Source organism: Schistocerca serialis, chromosome 2 (assembly GCF_023864345.2).
Source record: "Schistocerca serialis cubense isolate TAMUIC-IGC-003099 chromosome 2, iqSchSeri2.2, whole genome shotgun sequence".
Classification (NCBI taxonomy): Eukaryota; Metazoa; Arthropoda; class Insecta; order Orthoptera; family Acrididae; genus Schistocerca; species Schistocerca serialis.
The window spans coordinates 920,183,380-920,203,294 of NC_064639.1; the positions used below are offsets into that span (position 1 = coordinate 920,183,380).

The window sequence follows — 19,915 nt, forward strand, 5'->3', positions numbered from 1 at the left end:
GTGTTAGTGGGAAGTATCCAGATAACCCGGACGGTGTAACACTGTGCCAAGATGTGCTGGCCATGCACCAAGGCATGTTCAGCCACAGGGTGATCCTCATTACCAACAAACACTGTCTGCCTGTGTCCATTCATGCGAATGGACAGTTTGTTGCTGGTCATTCTCACATAGAAAGCTTCACAGTGTAGGCAGGTCAGTTGGTAAATCACGTGGGTGCTTTCACACGTGGCTCTGCCTTTGATCGTGTACACCTTCCCGGTTACAGGACTGGAGTAGTAGTTGGTGGTGGGAGGGTGCATGGGACAGGTTTTACACCGGGGGCGGTTACAAGAGTAGGAGCCAGAGGGTAGGGAAGGTGGTTTGGGGATTTTTTTTATATATATATATATATATATATATATATATATATATATATATATATATACCCTATGAAATCCCCAAACCACCTTCCCTAGCCTCTGGCTCCTACCCTTGTAACCACTCCCGGTATAAAAACTGTCCCATGCACCCTCCCACCACCACCTACTCCAGTCCTGTAACCCGGAAGGTGTACACAATCAAAGGCAGAGCCATGTGTGAAAGCACCCACGTGATTTACCAACTGACCTGCCTACACTGTGAAGCTTTCTATGTGGGAATGACCAGCAACAAACTGTCCATTCGCATGAATGGACACAGGCAGACAGTGTTTGTTGGTAATGAGGATCACCCTGTGGCTAAACATGCCTTGGTGCATGACCAGCACATCTTGGCACAGTGTTACACCGTCCGGGTTATCTGGATACTTCCCACTAACACCAACCTGTCAGAACTCCGGAGTGGGAACTTGCCCTTCAGTATATCCTCTCTTCTCGTTATCCGCCATGCCTCAACCTCCGCTAATTTCAAGATGCCGCCGCTCATACCTCACCTGTCCTTCAACAACATCTTTGCCTCTGTACTTCTGCCTCGACTGACATCTCTGCCAAAACTCTTTGCCTTTACAAATGTCTGCTTGTGTCTGTGTATGTGCGGTTGGATATGGGTGTGTGTGCGAGTGTATACCTGTCCTTTTTTCCCCCTAAGGTAAGTCTTTCCGCTCCCGGGATTAGAATGACTCCTTGCCCTCTCCCTTAAAACCCACATCCTTTCGTCTTTCCCTCTCTTTCCCTCTTTCCTGATGAAGCAACCATTGGTTGCGAAAGCTTGAATTTTGTGTGTATGTTTGTGTTTGTTTGTGTGTCTATCGACCTGCCAGCACTTTCGTTTGGTAAGTCACATCATCTTTGTTTTCAGATATATTTTTCCCACGCGGAATGTTTCCCTCATATATATATATATATATATATATATATATATATATATATATATATATATATATATATATATATATATAAGGATGTGAGGCCAATGTCAAAATATCCAGATTCCTGAACAGGGTTGACAAGAGGTTCGTGGACTTACACCACTTATTGCCTGAACCACCCGTTACTGAGCCAAAAATATCCTCTTAGAATGGGAAGAGTTACCGCAAAATTAATACTGCAAAACATAAGTGAATGAAAAGAAGCAAAGTAGACTAATTTTCGTGTCGAATGATCACTCACTTCAGATACCGTTTGAATAGCAAAAATGGCAGCATTAAGTCTCTGATAAAGCTCTTGAATGTGGACTTTCCACGACAGTTTACTATCTATCTGAACACCTAGAAATTTGAACTGTTCAGTTTCACTAATCATATGCCCATTCTGTGAAATTTAAATTTTTTGTTTTTGTTGAATTGTGTGTTAGAATCTGTAAAAACAGAGTCATACTGTGATTTAGCATTAATTTATTTTCTACAAGTTACGAACTTAGCTCATCAACCACACTATTTGAAACTAGGTCAATGTTGCACACAGCTTCCTTTACTACTAAGCTAGTGTCATCAGCAAACAGAAATATTTTAGAGGTACCCATAATAGTAGAAGGTATATCATTTATATAAATAAGGAACAAGAGTGGCTCTAACACTGATCCCTGGGGCATCCCCCCCCCCCACACACACACACACACACACACTTGACTGTACCCCACTCAGACCCCTCATCACAGCCATTCTCAACATGGTGAATAATGACCTTTTGCTGCCTGTTGCTAAAGTAAGAGGTGAACCAACTGTGAGCTACTCCCTGTATTCTGTAATGGTCCAACTCCTGGAGTAAAATGTTGTGATCAACACAATCAAACACCTTAGTTAAATAAAAAAAATATGCCAAGCGTTTGAAACCTTTTGTTTAATCCATTCAGTACCTCACACAGAAAAGAGAATATAGCAATTTCAGTTGTTAAACAACTTCTAAAGCCGAACTGTACATTTAATACAAATTGTGTGATATAAAATGGTCAATTATCCTTACATACACAGCCTTTTCAATAACTTTAGCAAACACTGATGGCATAGAAATATGTCTAAAATTGCCTACATTATCCTTTTCTCCATTTTTAGAAAGTGGCTTTACTACTGAGTACTTTAATTGTTCAGGAAACTGACAATTCCTAAAGGAAAAATTAAAAATATTGCTAAATACAGGGCTAACATGGGCAGCATAGTACTTTAGTATTATGCTAGACATTCTATCATATTCATGAGAGTCCTTAGTCCTCAGTGATTTAATTATTGGAAGCTTTGTCTCACAGTTTTTTGTTGTGCCTATCTGTGACTCAGCATCTCTGATGTTTGGGGAGTAGTGACTATCCTTTTTATAATATTGTCATTATTCCATTCTGGATTTTCCATTGTTTAATTTTATGTATGATGTGACCAAGTGAGGGGTTGTGCATCAGTCATGCCAATGTGTGAACATCCCTCTCCCTTGAGCAGTTTTCCAAGTTCTGCATTAACATACTTCACAGAACGCTTTATCCAGAGCTTATCATGCTGCTTACAGAGTGACACGACTTTTGCAGTAGTGTAAAGAGAGCGCTCACCAATGTTCCAAATGTCATCCTCAGTTGTGTAGTTAAGATTATGGTGCAAACTGTATACTGCACCTCCAGTTATTGTTACAATATCTCCTTTTCCAAGATCCTTCCACAAAGTCCCTGAATCACAGGTGGCATTACTGTGATATGCTTTTAGCTTAAAGATAATTGTTACCTGGTAGACACTGCCTTAAAATTTCTGTATCACTTCTGACATTCCACCTCCCCCCCCTCCCCCAATTAATACTGTTTGTTGTTGTGGTCTTCAGTCCTGAGACTGGTATGATGCAGCTCTCCATGCTACTCTATCCTGTGCAAGCTTCTTCATCTCCCACTACCTACTGCAACCTACATCCTTCTGTATCTGTTTAGTGTATTCATCTCTTGGTCTCCCTCTATGATTTTTACCCACCACGCTGCCCTCCAATACTAAATTGGTGATCGCTTGATGCCTCAGAACATGTCCTACCAACCGATCCCTTCTTCTAGTCAAGTTGTGCCACAAACTTCTCTTGTCCCCAATTCTATTCAGTACCTCCTCATTAGTTATGTGATCTACCCATCTAATCTTCAGCATTCTTCTGTAGCACCACATCTCGAAAGCTTCTATTCTCTTCTTGTCCAAGCTATTTATCGTCCATATTTCACTTCCATACGTGGCTACACTCCATACAAATACTTTCAGAAACGACTTCCTGACACTTAAATCTAAACTCGATGTTAACAAATTTCTCTTCTTCAGAAACGCTTTCCTTGCCATTGCCAGTCTACATTTTATATCCTCTCTTCTTCGACCATCATCAGTTATTTTGCTCCCCAAATAGCAAAACTCCTTTACTACTTTAAGTGTCTCATTTCCTAATCTAATTCCCTCAGCATCACCCGACTTAGTTCAATTACATTCCATTATCCTCGTTTTGCTTTTGTTGATGTTCATCTTATATCCTCCTTTCAATACACTATCCATTCCGTTCAACTGCTCTTACAAGTCCTTTGCTGTCTCTGACAGAATTACAATGTCATCAGCGAACCTCAAAGTTTTTATTTCTTCTCCATTGATTTTAATAACTACTCCGAATTTTTCTTTTGTTTCCTTCACTGCTTGCTCAATATACAGATTGAATAACATTGGGGAGAAGCTACAACCCTGTCTCACTCCCTTCCCAACCACTGCTTCCCTGTTATGTCCCTCGACTCTTATAACTGCCATGTGGTTTCTGTACAAATTGTAAATAGTCTTTCGCTCCCTGTATTTTACCCCTGCCACCTTCAGAATTTGAAAGAGAGTATTCAAGTCAAGATTGTCATTAGCTTTCTCTAAGTCTACAAATGCTAGAAACATAGGTTTACCTTTCCTTAATCTAGCTTCTAAGATAAGTCGTACAGTCAGTATTGCCTCACGTCCCCTAATTAATATTAAACGCCAATAAGCTTCTGACCTTCATAGGTTGTGTGATGCTTCTGTCCTCTGTCTCCAAAGTGTAGAAGCTATTGGAGACAGCTAGAGTGAAGCTATCGGACATGCAGCATCTCCTGGATCTTGTCACTGATCTGATGATCTGAAAGGCTTTGCTGTTGTCTTCCAGTCTAGCTTTAACATTGATGGTGTAGACAGCAACTCGGAAAACTGCTAACTCGTCTAGTGTTACTAGCAAATCAGCTTAAAGTTGCAAGATAAGCTGCCCCCTCCCCCTTTCTTCTTCAATATTGTGTAGCAGTAGTGATTCTGTGTCTCTAGAAGTGACCAGCTTCGTTCCTCATGTGGATTTTATTGCAATATCCACATGAAAATAATGCTGACGTTCACCACACAAATCTTATGTTTTATTCTTGAAAAATTATTCTGTTGTATCAGTGTGTTATGGTTTCAGATGAAAACTGAATTTGAATGTGAATACTTATAAACATGAGTAAGGAAAAGTTCCATCTAAAATTAAATTACTGCTAAATAAAATAAGTTATCATACCTTGTGGTAACAGTTTGACATACAAAAATTGGCATTCACTTTCATCTGGCTCACTGGGCTTCTTTTGTAGACAAGGTGATAGGAAAAGGTTGCAACAAATGAGGCTTCACAAACATTAAGTAATAAAATAGGGCATATCAGTAGGATGAGAGAGACTGCAGGGCAAGACAAAAAGTACACGACATTGAGATGCCAGTAGAAGATGAGATTTGAAAGGTGAGAAGTGGATGAATGGGCAGTTAACTAGTCATAGCAAGGGGAAGGAGAGGCTTGTAGTAAAAGTGTAGATGAAATTAATCTGATCAGAGAGATTTCTACTCTTTATTGTTTCCTCCTCCTTGTATTCTCAGTCCATCTTACCTTAACCTGTGAGTACCTTCTCTACCACTTCTTGCTATTTAGGTTTTCAGATATCATCTCATGCTGGCATTGCATTTTTATTTTCTTTCATCCTTTCCTGCAGTCTCTTGATCTAGTGTTTTACTTGACTTTCCTGTCTGATCAGAGTAATCTCTTTTTTTCATGCAAATTATTTCTCTCGTTTTGGTTTCAAGAAGATTTTGAATGCTTGTGTGTACTTCAGTTTTTTTGTGTGTGTCAATAAATTGTCACTTATTAAGTGGACATTTTCCCCATAAATTTATGTGATTATTCATTTGCAGGGCACATTGTCTGAAGTTTCTAATATTTACTTTGTGTGACTGTTTTGCACATTTTGCTTTTATGTAGGAACTTTTTACATGGCCGTATTGCCGCCAATTCACTTCTTGGATCAGTGGAACTGGAACGCACACTGCCCCACCGTGAACTGCGGATCTTTGTGGGAACATGGAATATGAATGGACAGGTAAAAAAAAAAAAAAAAAAAAAAAAAAACATTTTATTTTTACTTTGTGATCACTAATGTTGTACAGTTACTTCTGTGAAGAATAAGTGGAGGGTTATCTTGAAGAACTTACCGTTGTATTACTGGTAATAATTGGTACAGAATGCAAAAGTATTTTTATAGCTATACCATTGTGTTAATATGTATCTTGAAGATTCTCATTTATGCTGATATATCTGGATCATAATATGCAATGTGGGTCCAAGAACTTCCTGGCTTGACTTTCAGAAATTTTGCCAAAGTAGTTAGCGGTGGATAGAATACAGCAATAATTGCAGGGAGCTGTTACTTCACAGAAGAAAGTTAATTGAAGAGGTTGTTTCGTGTGTGTGTGTGTGTGTGTGTGTGTGTGTGTGTGTGTGTGTGTGTGTGTGTGTGTGTTTTTGTAATAGAGACTTTCTTCAACTGTTATCAAAGAGCAGTTAGATGCTGGTTGTGGGGAAGTCCCTGAGTCATATTAAGTGAATGGGCTGAACAGTACAACTTAGGAAAAGGTTATGTTGAGTAATACAGCCTTTTGATGTACAACCACTGACAATAATTAAGAAACCATGTTCCTTGTTGAAGAACAACAGCATTATGTTAGGAAGCTGAAGCTAAACGCATCTCACTAAGCTTCGGATGTTCTGTATCAATTGTTTATGGACAATGTATGATAAACTTCCAAGAGGAAACATGAATGTAAGAAGGTGCAAAGACTTCTCTGTAGGGATGATGAGGAGGAATGCCGGAGAGATTCTCCCAGTTTTTAGAGCTGTGTCCAGAAAATGAGCAAGAAATTTTTAAACTCTGTATTGTATATGTGCAAATGAGGTGAAGCCCTTCTAAGAGACAATCTTCTGGAATTATGGTGATGGTAAGATTTTGTGGGTGCATGACAGTAACATTTTTAGTGCCTGTTTTGGAATTAGAAGGGAACTCTCAGTTGACTTCAGGAACAGAAATATCATCATAAATGCCAACTATTGTGCTTGAAGTTTGCACAAATTGCAATAAAAAGGCAAGGAGAACTGAGTGGTGGTACTTGCTTAAAGCAAGATGATACTCCATTCCATACATCTGCTGTTCTTAAGGTTGCAGTGAAGAACTTTTTTTCCCTGGAGTTATATCATTTGTTTTACAGTCCAGATATAGCGTGAGAAAGAGAATATGTGAACAGAGTTGAGATACAGTTGTAAACAAGGAGACAGACAGATGATTCTTGCTATATCAGATGTTTGAAAAATGTATTAAAGTAAGTGGAGATAATGTTTAATAGTGGGACTGTTGTTTACTTTGTGTCAGGCCAGAAATTTTTTGAGATACTCTCATGTGAATTAATGAATGAATAACAGAGGTAAAAGATGTTAAAGGATAAGAGAATTCACTACCCTACATCATGAAGGATATCAACACAGAGGAAAATATACAATAGAGTAGTTCAAATTAATATGAAATGTGGTAACTGGCATCTAGTTGAATGTAATACGAGGTTTGTTCAAAAAATTTTGGAACTTTGTCCACAAAATTTTGGTACATGTACCTTTTACTTATTGTGTGTGGTCTCCTTCAAAATACTCTCCTCCACAATTGGCACACTGCTCCCAAAGCCGTTTACAATTCCGGAAGGAAACAGGTACAACAAAAAGACTGCTAAACAAGTAAGATTTCGGCCAAAAGGTCTTCTTCTGAATTAGATCTCTCTCTCTCTCTCTCTCTCTCTCTCTCTCTCTCTCTCTCTCACACACACACACACACACACACACACACACACACACACAGTCACGCAAACACAACTCTCACACACATGACCCTTGTCTCTGGCTTTTGACAGCCAGCATAAGAAAAAGGAGAAGAAACAGAAAAAAATGCTCCAATAGGAAACAATACTTTTTACAGTGAGACGCAGGCTACTATGCAGAGACATGTTATTTAGTTCACACACTGAGGGCTGTTGTCCAAATGCTCACGTTTTTGCCGCACAACAATGCATGTCGGATGAAGCCACCAGTACTCAGGGTATTGCTTCAGAACTTTCTTTTGAGTCAGCATAAACTGCAATATACTGTCCCCATTTGGTCCTGTTAGACACTAATCTATATGTGTGTTTCTCTTGAAGGAGCTCTGCAAGAATATGCATCAGTACTCAGTTGGAAATACTGTTTTTCCTCTGCCAGTGTAAAAACATTGTTGTTTCAAAAAGAGGATAATTAAGCTGCTTGCAGTTTTGATACATTAATCAAAATTCCACAGTGGAAACAAGAAGCAAATACAAGGAAAGCAAATTAAGTACACGTGTGAACAGTGGCATGTATATAAATTCAACTTCTCAGAAAATGTGAATAAATTTTGACCATACTATCACTCTATCTCTGACCATACTATCACCATAGTGATACGCAATATGTTGGCCAAATAGATGGCTCTTGAACGAGAAGAAATGATTGTGGCAGTTGGGGAAGTGGGTAGGAGTGTTAAAAGTCAGGAGGGGGAAAATTGTAAGCTTTCAGGGGGAGTAGCAAATGGTTCAAATGTCTCTGAGCACTGTGGGACTTAACTTCTTTGGTCATCAGTTCCCTAGAACTTAGAACTACTTAAACCTACCTAACCTAAGGACATCACACACATCCATGCCCGAGGCAGGATTCGAACGTGCGACCGTAGCGGTCGCGCGGTTCCAGACTGTAGCACCTAGAACCGCTCGGCCACCACGGCCGGCCAGGGGTAGTAGCAAAACTGTCATTAATTATAGCATCAAATGAAAAACTGAGGGACAGGAATCGAAGATCAAAAGAGAGAGAGAGAGAGAGAGAGAGAGAGAGAGAGAGAGAGAGAGAGAGAGGAAGGAAGGAAGGAAGGAAGGAAGGAAAACTCAGCTCAGTGTAATGACAGGGAAGTGGCTGTGGTGCTGAATGACACAAGAAGAAATGCAGAGGTGTAGGGGGAGTAGTAGGATAATAGAAATGCTTATGTGTAGCATCCTCAGTTACCATCATTTCATTCCCTTTCCATCATCCATATCTCTGCTGTATTTTTCCACGCTATTCCTTTTCCATGTCCCAACAATGACTCTCTCTCCCTCTCTCTCTCTCGCTCTACTCCACCAGTTCTATGACTGCTATCATAATTAACCCTAATTTTGCCCCAGTGCCACTGAGAGCCACATGTCTACCATCCTTCTCTTGGGTGCAACTAACTTTGGTATCTCCTCCTTACCTTGGGTACCTCTCTCCCCTTCTTCCCAATCGCTGTAATCCTTCACTCTCCCCTCACACCTGCCTCCTGAAGCAGTTGTTCATATACAGCTAGAGTGGAGAGCATCTGCAAAGGTGGGTCAGGACTGGGTGTGCAGAAGCATGCGGAAGTGTACCACATGACTCACAGCCAATTGCGCGCCAGTGACATTCTTGTCCTCGTTCTGTGCAGGTTGTGCTGTGTTCGGAAGTTCTAACTGTTTATTTCAGTTACGTTCTGTGCTGTGTGCTGACTGCCTTCATATTGTTCATTGTGAGTGATGGTAAGCAATCCCACCAAGTGCTACACAAACAGGCAAGAGGAATAGTGTTCCTTGTGTACCAATACTTTCAGAGACAGTCTTCCGCTGAATCCATGCTGGCACAAGGCGCGGGTCACGCCATTGCCAAATGCCAGGAGCAGACAGCTGAAGCCTGTGGTGTCGGTTTGAGGACCGTTCAGACAATATCTGGCGAAGCTAAGATGTCTATGCAAGCCTGCGGCTCAGCTGTTTTCAAATCACCAGGGAAGCAACACAGCCGCAAAAAAGAATTGGGTGAGCTAGACGATTTTGAAAAAAATGTTTTGTGGCGCATAGTGTTTAGCATGAATGCTGAAGGCGAGTATCCGACAGCAGAGAAACTAGTTTCATGTATGAAAAAAACTGAAAATTTTAACGGAAACAAATGGACCATGTTGAGGATATTGAAAGACATGGGTTTCAGATATCAGAAAACGAACAATGGTAAGGAATTATTAATGGAATGAAGCGATATTGTAGCTGCAAGGACTGTGCTTTTGAGAACAATGCAAGAGATCAGAGGAGCTGGCACATCTCGAATTTATTATGGAGATGAAACTTTCATTAATCAGAACCAAGCAAGGGCTACATCCTGGAAAATGAGCGATGGGTACGATGGATTAAAAGTTCCTGTTGGTATGGGTAATAGATGATGATGATGATGATGATGATAATGATGATGATGTTTTGGTTTGTGGGGTGCTCAACTGCGTGGTTATCAGCGCCTGTGCAAATTCCCAACCTTTGCTCAGTCCAAACTCGCCACTTTCATGAATGATGATGAAATGATAAGGACAACACAAACACCCAGTCATCTCGAGGCAGGTGAAAATCCCTGACCCCGCCGGGAATCAAACCCGAGACCCCGTGCCCGGGAAGCGAGAACGCGACCGCGCGACCATGAGCTGCGGACGTAAGGGTAATAGAATTATAGTGCCCCATGTCGGATCAGCAGATACTGGCTTTATTCCCCAAGGTAAGCCGATTTTTAAGGCATCAAAGGCTAAGATTTCTGAAGATTACCATTCTGAAATGATGTACAGTGTCTTCGAAAGGTGGTTTACACAACAATTATTGCCACATATTCCTGCATCTTCAGTTATAGTTGTGAACAATGCATGAATCCACTCAGTGCAAGTGAACAAAGCTCCAAATACGAACTCCAAAAAGGCAGACATTATTGCATGGCTGTCATATAATGGAACACCTCATAACTTGTTGCATACCAGAGCAGAATTGCTGGTTCTTGTCAATGAACACGAGCCTGCGTACAGAGTTTATGAGATAGATGAAATTGCAAAGCGGTATGGACATGGACACTGTATCATTAGATTACCCCCATACCATTGCCATCACAACCCAATTGAACTGGTATGGGCTTCGGCGAAAGCATGTATTGCGGAAAAGAACAATACAGTCTTAATTGCAGATGTTGATAGACTTGCACATGAGGCAATAGGCAGCATCTCAACATCTGCATGGGCAGCTTGTGTAAGATATGCAGAAAAACTGCAAGCTGAAGATTACAGCAGGGAAATTCGCAGGGACATGGCTATGGAACCATTCGTCATAAAACTGCAAACTGAAGATTACAACAGGGAAATTTGCAGGGACATGGTTATGGAACCATTCTACGTCGGACAGCGAAGACGATGCTGTGAATTTCTTGGTGTGAAGTATATAAGTACTAGTTACTGCTACTTATGACTTTATTTGTATGACTGTGCCTTCAGAAGCAGCATAAAAAATTATTAGTTGCTTAAGTTTCATCTTTGACCTCATAACAATACCATTTTCTTTGTAAAACATATTTTGTTCAATGAAGTACACGTACTATAACGCTGTCGCAGGTTGCTCAGTGAAAGAAAACTAGCTCTTAATAACACATTAAACGATCTGTTTCTGATATTCTTTTGGTCACAAATGATTAAAACTTGTAAATGCGTTAAATGTATTCAATCGCTATGGGTGCTAATGTAAGCAATGCAAAAATTCGTTTGATTAACAAAACAAATTGTTGTCATTCAGAAGATGGAACATTAAACATTGACAGTATTTAGAGAAAGAATGAAGCTACATCATGATTACTGACAAAATAACGGATGGATCGTCTTCAGGTTGAAGTCTTCTGTCTGTGTTTGCATTACAAATAAACTGGTCTTCTGGAAGGAATCCACCTTTAGCAAAACACAATTGTTTCTTTGCTATCAGCCAGAGATGTTTCGTTGATGTTTCAGCATCATTGCTGGGCTTTCATTTGCTATCTGTTATACAATAGGAAAATAAAAATTAGAGTTTTTAAGAATTTTTTTACAAACCTGAAAGCTTCATAAAGTTTTGCATATATACCTTGTTACCACATGCAGTGGTTTTCCTGGTTTTTTATGTTTTGCTTTGCAGCTGTTTTACTTTCAGAGTCTGTTGTCTTCAGACATATAGAACTTAATGTAGAGAAATTATTTATCTTGATATTTTATGTGATTGGGAATGTTGTGATTGAGTTCAGCATTAATTAATTCTATGTGGAAGGTTGTGTGTGCTCGCACATAAGGATTCTCATTACTAAGAATGCAGTTCTTAAAGTTCACTGTGGAACGATGTGTATGGTAGCGCACTGTCAGCTTTCTGAACTGACATAAGGATATTGGCAGTGTCGCGACTTATCTTCCCTCTCTCTCTGTGCAGAATGCACGATGCACCCGCCTTTGTAGCTGCTCTCCATTCTAGTGTTATCTGTGCATGTGTGTGCACATAGCAATATCCTGAGCTATTGCATGTGTCCATGTGTCACTCATCAATCAACTCCATGTGTGTGTGTGTGTGTGTGTGTGTGTGTGTGTGTGTGTGTGTGTGTGTCTTCCCTGGTTTTTGTTTTTATGTATTTATTTACATAGTTATGTCTGTTTATTTTTCTTTAACGTGCATTATGTGGTGGACAGCACATTTCCGTTTATTGATTCACAATTGTTACATATTAACCAATTCTGAAACAAATACACTGAAGTTTGTTGTTATTGGTTGCCAGTTTTTGTGGTTTGCCATTGTTTAATATTTGTGCGGGGTACAGGGTCATTTCAAATGATTCATCAATTTTCCTTATTTTCTTTCTTTTCTTTCACTCTACTGATCATGAGAAGGAATGGAACTTCTAAAATTGTAAGATTCACACTTGCAATCTCCCTCTTCAAGTGTCAGAAGCTGGCAAGTGCTTTATTTGCAAAACTGTGACTCTTAAGCGGAAATTGTAGCTAGATACTATTAAGATGATGCTGTAATTTGCCTGACTTAAGGTTTGTCAGTATGTGCATGTCCGTACTTGTTGAAGGATGTGCGTATGTTGTGAGTTATTCTACTACAAAATAAATGTCTTCATGTCTGAAGGAAGCATAATAATATAGCTGTATGGTAACGAAAGTGTAAAATATATTTTAAAAGTTTGAGATAGAAAGTGTGAAGAAAATGTCTAATTATTTACCACAGCAAGTGAGGTAACAACAAGCACCAAAACTGTCAAGAACAGTTAAAATGATATTGAAAGTTGTGGGTTGAGTAGTCTATTACTTCAAGATATAAAAAGATGAGACAGCAAAATATATAAAATACTGGCAATAGAAGCTGAAGGCAACTTGCTTCATCCCAAATTCTGAGTTAAGAGAAAAACACATTGTTTATGGTATGAACAGAAAGTAAAAGAACAATTCAAAGAGCAAAGCAATATACTAAGTACTGGAGTTAGTTGACAGATTAGCAGGTGTGAGTAAAAACAAATACAAATATTTTTTGAAGACAGTGATGTATTTAAAATTGTTTTCAACAAAGTATCGTGGTCAAAGAAAATACTACCTTCTGGAATTTTGTCTGTATCTGTAATGGAAACTGTCTTATGTTTGGAGCTTCCATGTTCCCTTTTCCAAACAGGAACTGTAAACCTTATTTCAGATTCATTACTGTTGGCTTTAGTTAATCGCTGATAACCTACCTCTTCAAGCACCTGCTTGCCATTACTTGTCTGAATGTGTTAAATTGCTATTTGACTTTGTATATATTAGGTGCTAAATAATTTTGTGTCAGCATGTGAAGCTATTGATTCCTTGTGGAGTGGTCAAGGCTGCAAATTGTGCAGTTGATATTTTTTATAGGAGCTGAGGAAATTATAGACAGAATAGATAAGGAGTACACAATTTTATGCTTACTTATTATTATTATTTCTGTTCTGTGCTGTGTCAAGAGCTTCAGCTGTGATGCTTTCAGCATGACAGAGTTGATTATGGACTCAAATAATTTGGAAATTCATTATAACAACACCTAGGTGAATTAGTACAGTTAGATCAATAGTCTGGGGTGAGGCTTCATGCTGGGTGAAGTGAATGAGGGGAAGAAAGGAGGGAGTGGGAGGAAAGGTTTTGGGGAAGAATGGTTGGCAGCTCAGAGGGAGGCAGCAGTTGTGTGAGATAGGAATGTGATGTATGGGCCCTGGTGCTGGTGAGTTCGTGCAGCACCTGGCTGTGTTTTCACAGTTGGCCCTGCCTATAATGGGACTGGAGCAGGATATGCTGGGTGGGTGAATTGGGCAGGTCTTGCACCTGGGTCTTCCAGAGGGATATGACACACGAGGGAAGGGGTTGGGAATGGTAGTGGCATATGGTGGACGTGGTGCAGGTTGATTGGGCAGTTGCTTCAGACCAGGATGATACCGACTATGGGAAGTCTACTCCTTTGCAGCTGTGTTTTTGGGGGTGGTGGGAGCATTAGGGGTATAAGAGTATATTGCATGGGAAATTGTTTGCAGACTAGGTTTGGGGAATAGTGCTTGTCTGTGAAGGGTTTAGTGAGATCTTCAGCATAATGGACACTCCAGCTCTCAACTCGTTGCCATATGGGTTGTATCCCTGCGAAAAACCCAGGAGGAAGACCTGTCCAATTAACCTACCCAATACAGACTAATCCATTCCCGTCACAGGCAGGGCCACCTGTGAAAGCAGCCATGCCTTATACCATCTGGATCCTTCCTCCCCTTCCTCTGGTACCATCTTTTCTGAACTACATAGATGGAAGTTTTTTCCTCTGTTCAATCACCTCTACACAAACCTCCCCTCCCCCCCCCTCCCTCCCCCTCCCCCTCCCAATGTCATTATATGCTGCTTGAAATCACCAGCTCTCAAGCCTGTGTGTTTCATTTCTATCCCATAGACCTGCTGCATCTCCCTCCTGCATTCCCATCTCACGCACCTGCTGCCTCCTGCCTCCCTTTGAGCAATCTTTCACCCTTCCCCAACCCTCCAGGCTGCTTCCTGCCTCTTTTTCTCCTCACCAGTTCCATGCAACACAGCCTCTCACCCCAGTCTAACTTCTAACTGCAGTCCTGGCATAGTGTATTCAGGTGACATAATGTAGCTCTCTCTATCTCTCTCTCTGTGCATGTGTGTGTGTGTGTGTGTGTGTGTGTGTGTGTGTGTGTGTGTGTGTTGTTGAATTGTTGGCTAAATTATTTCATGAAATTGTGTTTTAGCAATAGTTCGCACTGAGGTGATACAATATGCAATATGATGCCTGATGTTACTCATACATGATGCAGAAGCAACCCACATCAGTGGAGTGCACAGAAATATAGTGGAAGTGACTTATGGTTCACACTGGAATGACAGTGATTCACTAATACATATTGCTGTTATATCATCCAGCACAATATAGAGTGCTGGTTGCTCCAGACAACTTTGGTCCTACTATGATACAGGGGGCGGAAATTTCAAGTCTTCCGGTGTGCCTGAAAAAAAATTGCTTTATGTAGAAGAATCTCTCTCTCTAGTTAGCTTCCCAGTTAAACTTTTACTTTTCACATAAAAAAATTAAAAAAAACTGTTTTGGGATTTGCATATGTTCTCCGCTATGCAGTCTTCATCACTCAATTTTGAGGAAACTATTTGGTAATTTTTTTTCTATCTTATAGTGTGACATCACAGCTTGACAGTGAACTGGTTTTGTTTTCACTATTGGCCATAGTTATGGAAATACTTTGCAACTAATTAAACCACCAGGCATATTTTGAAAAATGCACTGGCCAGTTTATGTTTAGTTCATTTTAGGTCATACCTTACTGCGTACAAAATGTATCTAGGATATTGAAATTGTTTTTAGCAGTGGAAGGAGAGCCATACCTCTTTCTGTCCTTTAGAAAATATGTTAGAGATATTGGAGGTTGTTCGCAATGAGGTTAGCAATTACTTGCCACATGTGAAGCTCTTGCTCTTGCTGTGTCTTGCTATGGAGAGTGCAGAGCTGTCTCGTGTTTCTCTTTTTTGTATGCTATTGATACAAGCCTAAGCTGGAAATGAAAAAACTTACTCAAATTAAAATACGCCAGAGGTTGTCAAAATACACCAGAGGTCATCAGCTGATGATTCTTACTGGATGTTTCTCCTATCAGTGCTCCCTGATTTCAGGAAACTTTGTCATAGATGTAAAAAAGATTTGATAACTAAATTCCTATTACTTATGAATGGGCAGCTGGCTGAAGTTGAGAAGGACATTTGGGATTTTCCTTATCATTGTGGGCTTTTTCTATTTCTTCAAACACACTGGTTGCTCCTACACAGAGTTCACCACTCACTTTTGCACCATCGATGGTGACTGATTTCACTTCAAATCCAGCAAAGTTTCCTCTGAATACTCCTCAAGCCGCATCATATACTACTTTGCGAAATTAAATAGTTTTAGAAATAATATCCTAACTTTATTGATGTTTAACCATTATTTAATACATACCACATTGAATAAAGTAGTATACTATGTGACCTTTTGACCTTTCTAAAAATTTCATAGGAGCATTTTTAAGGGCATCCAAACATTGCACCAACTTGCCTTACTGTAATGAGTAGCATCTTGGCAGGAGAAATAACAAGCAAAAATTGCCTGATTTGTCTGAGTTGCTGAGACTAGTTGCTTCAAAAAGTGGAAACTGCCTGGGCTGATTTAATAGAATTCGTGAAATTTGTCTTTGTGATGAGGAAGCTGACAAAAATCCACAGCTAAAGTATATTTGATATTTGTAGCATGGTGTGGATGCACGAAATATTTCCTTTTCTTGTACAGTTTTCTGAGCTTTAAGTAATGATAAGCAACAGTAATGTCATAGAACACGTGGATGCGTATGTCACACTATTGCAGCATGTTCTATTGCATATTGCATCGTCTCAGAGTAAACTGCGCCTTACACTATTGCCCATTACAGGTACAAACTCAGAAATACGTTTTGATAGTTTATAAGTAAAAAATTATTGTATAAACATCTTTGCGTGAAAAATGAGAAGAAGAAACAAAAGGAATTTTCAGTAATTATTGTAATGCCATGCAAGGCTACATTTTGAGTTTTCTACTGTCAGCGTCATTTTTCTTTTTCAGAGCATCATTCGCTTTCTTCGCGTGATTACATAACTTACTGACTGGGCAGTATTCAGTATACTCAATTGTATTGTCTACAGGTGAATAAAAAAATATGCAACTAACAATATTATGACATATCTAAAAACAAAGATGATGTAACTTACCAAACGAAAGTGTTGGTATGTTGATAGAGACACTAACAAACACAAACACACACACACAATTTCTGAATTTTTTTTGGTGTGTGTGTGTGTGTGTGTGTGTGTGTGTGTGTGTGTGTGTGTGTGTGTGTGTGTGTTTGTCAGTGTCTCTATCAACATACCAATGTTTTCGTTTTGTAAGTTACATCATCATTGTTTTTAGATGTATTTTTCCCATGTGGAATGTTTCCTTCTATTATATTCATATCATTAATTTGAACCTAACAATATTATGAAAAATTTAGAATGCAGATCAACATAAAGACGGTACATTGAGTTGCAGACAGGTATGATGAAAAGACAGTTATGTAAAAGTTTTCAACCAAAGCCTTTTTAAAGAAAGAAAAATGCACAGCCATTCACATAAGCAAGCACACTTCATGTACGACACACACACACACACACACACACACACACACACACACACACACACACACTTAAAACTGGTATCTCCTTCGACTCCAGCTGGACTGAATTGAATTAATTTGACATGCTCTGTAGGCTCTGCCACATCAAAATGTTTCTTTGATTGTCTTATTGCAGAAACAATTTTCCTTTTCTTGCAGGTGTTTTATAAAACTCATGTTAAGTTCAACACCTAACAATTTCAATAGATGGGTAACGTAAACAATCCTGTCAGTTACTTGTACTACGCTTGTTTCACTCCTTTAAATTAGTTTTTGTCATCAGGAAAACTTTGCAGTACTCACATTTAGTTCCCTTAGTATAATTATATGAACAGTAACCACTAAGGTAAACCAGCAGAGGTCATATCAGCTCATCCAGAATCTCAGTATCATCATCCACTTCTGCATTTAAACATTGAGGATAATTAACGGTTTGTTAAGTGAATAAAAGTCATCTCTTGTAATATGAATATTTCCATAATCATCTTGCTTAAAAGTAAGAGAATGGTAATTGTGGATGTCTCATTTACTTGTGGATGTCTCATTTACTTTGTGTTTCAAGTACCTGACAAATAACTCATGCACAGGAGGACTGTAGACCATCTCAACTTCCACAGTATCTTAATCAAAAATCGGTTTGGTTTTCGTGCTGGTCTTTGTACTGAGCAGGCAATATTCTCTTTCAGCAACCAAGTTTTGGAAGCCATTAACAAAGAAATGTCTCCAGTGGGTATTTTTTGTGATCTTACAAAAACCTTTGGCTGTGTAAATCACCAAATTTTTTTGAAAAAGGCAGAATACTATGGTTTAGGTGGTACTGTTGGCTTATGGCTACAATCATATCTAAAGGATCGGAAGCAGACTGTAGTGCTAAATGGCTCTTCTGGAGAACCTGCCTCTTCTGAATGGGGCACGATAACGTGTGGTGAGCCTCAAGGCTCCGTTTTAGGTCCACTGCTTTTCCTCATCTTCATTAATGATCTTCCTCTTTGTTCTGAGACAAACAGCAAATTTACCCTGTTTGTTGATGATACCACAATTCTAATTGACGATTTGATAGATCACAATCTTGAACAAACTACAAATATTGTTTTTAATGACATCTTAAATTGGTTCTCCTCAAATGGTCTCTCAATGCAAATAAAACTCATTATATGAGGTTCCACACATCACAAAGTAATCTCGATGAAATTAACATAAAATGTAGAGATCAACCAATACAGAAAGTTGAAGATACAAAATTCCTGGGTGCTTATATAGACAGCAAATGTAATTGGTCAGTTCACATTCTTCATCTATGTAAAAAACTTAGCTCGGCAACATTTGCATTATGGGTAATTTCTTCAGTGGCTGAAGTTGACACCATTGAGGTTGCCTACTTTGCCTACTTCCACTCATTGATGTCATATGCTATCATATTCTGGCAAAAAAAAAAAAAAAAAGAAAAGAAAAAGGAGGGCAATCAGAATAATGCGTGGGGTCCATCAAAGACACTCTTGTAGGCACTTGGTTCGGAAGATAGGTATTCTAACAACTGCCTCACAGTATATTTTTTCCTTGCTGACCTTTGTGTGCAAAAATTATTCTATCTACCAAGACAACAGTAAATTCCATTGGTATAACACCAGAAACAAAAACAATCTACATTTCGAACTGAAACATCTCACTATGGTACAAGAAGGAGTGTACTACTCCAGCATTAAGCTGTTCAATGCTCTTCCACTACATATCAAATGTGTTCATACAGAACTGCCAAAATTTAAACAAGTTCTCAAAGATTACATGACAGAGAAATCTTTTTATACTGTGATTGAATATTTGAAAGAAAATGTATACCATCATTAAACTTATTGTGTCTAGAAGTAGTTCAATTGATTTTATTGTGCATTTCAGCATTAGCACACTTTTTGTAAGAACAGATTGGCTGTACCTGTATTTTCTCTTGTAGGCCTAATGTCTGATTTAACTTTGTACTCTTATTTTTAACCTTTATTTGAAACTCCTTTTTCTGTTAAATGGTTGTTATGTTATCTAGCTGACATTGTATCTATTACTGTATTTATAGTATGTTTTACTTAAACTATGTACAATTTGGCATTGAATTGCCCTTGTATTTATTGTAAGTTTAAATTGAAACCTGTACAATTTGACACATTCCATATCCTTGTGATTGACTCACTAACTGGATCTACGGAACATGAAATAAATAAGTAAATAAAATAAATAGAAACATAATGGTTTCACTGCACATCTGAGATTTTTTCAAGCATATTTTCTAAACTCACCATATAGCAGAGATGTTGAGTTGCAGAAAAGCACAACAAATAGACTGTCACTCAATTAGTTTTCAGCCAATAAGGCCTTAGTCAAAACTAAACAAAATATACACACGCACAAAAATGCAACTCACTCACACATGACATCAACCTCTGACCGCTGAAGCCAGACTATGAGCAGCAGCGCATGATGAGGCAAGTGGGAGAGAGTAAGGAGGAGGCTGGGGAAGGGATAGCGGGGTTGGGGGGTACGGGATGCTTAAGTGCTGCTAGTGGAAATGTGCAGGGATGACTTGGAGAGAAGTTAGGGCAGGTTGGTGCTGTCAGGAGGTTAGACGAAGG

General features: G+C 39.2%; 1 protein-coding gene across 1 annotated transcript in view; it reads left to right on the top strand.

Annotated features, from left to right (window-relative positions):
• The window catches only part of LOC126458287 (inositol polyphosphate 5-phosphatase E), an 84,349-nt gene that overhangs the window by 14,903 nt on the left and 49,531 nt on the right, over positions 1 to 19,915 (top strand). The window contains exon 2 of the mRNA XM_050095227.1: positions 5,640 to 5,757. Within this exon, the coding sequence (XP_049951184.1) occupies positions 5,640 to 5,757 (118 nt within the window). The remainder of the gene's footprint in view (positions 1 to 5,639; positions 5,758 to 19,915) is intronic.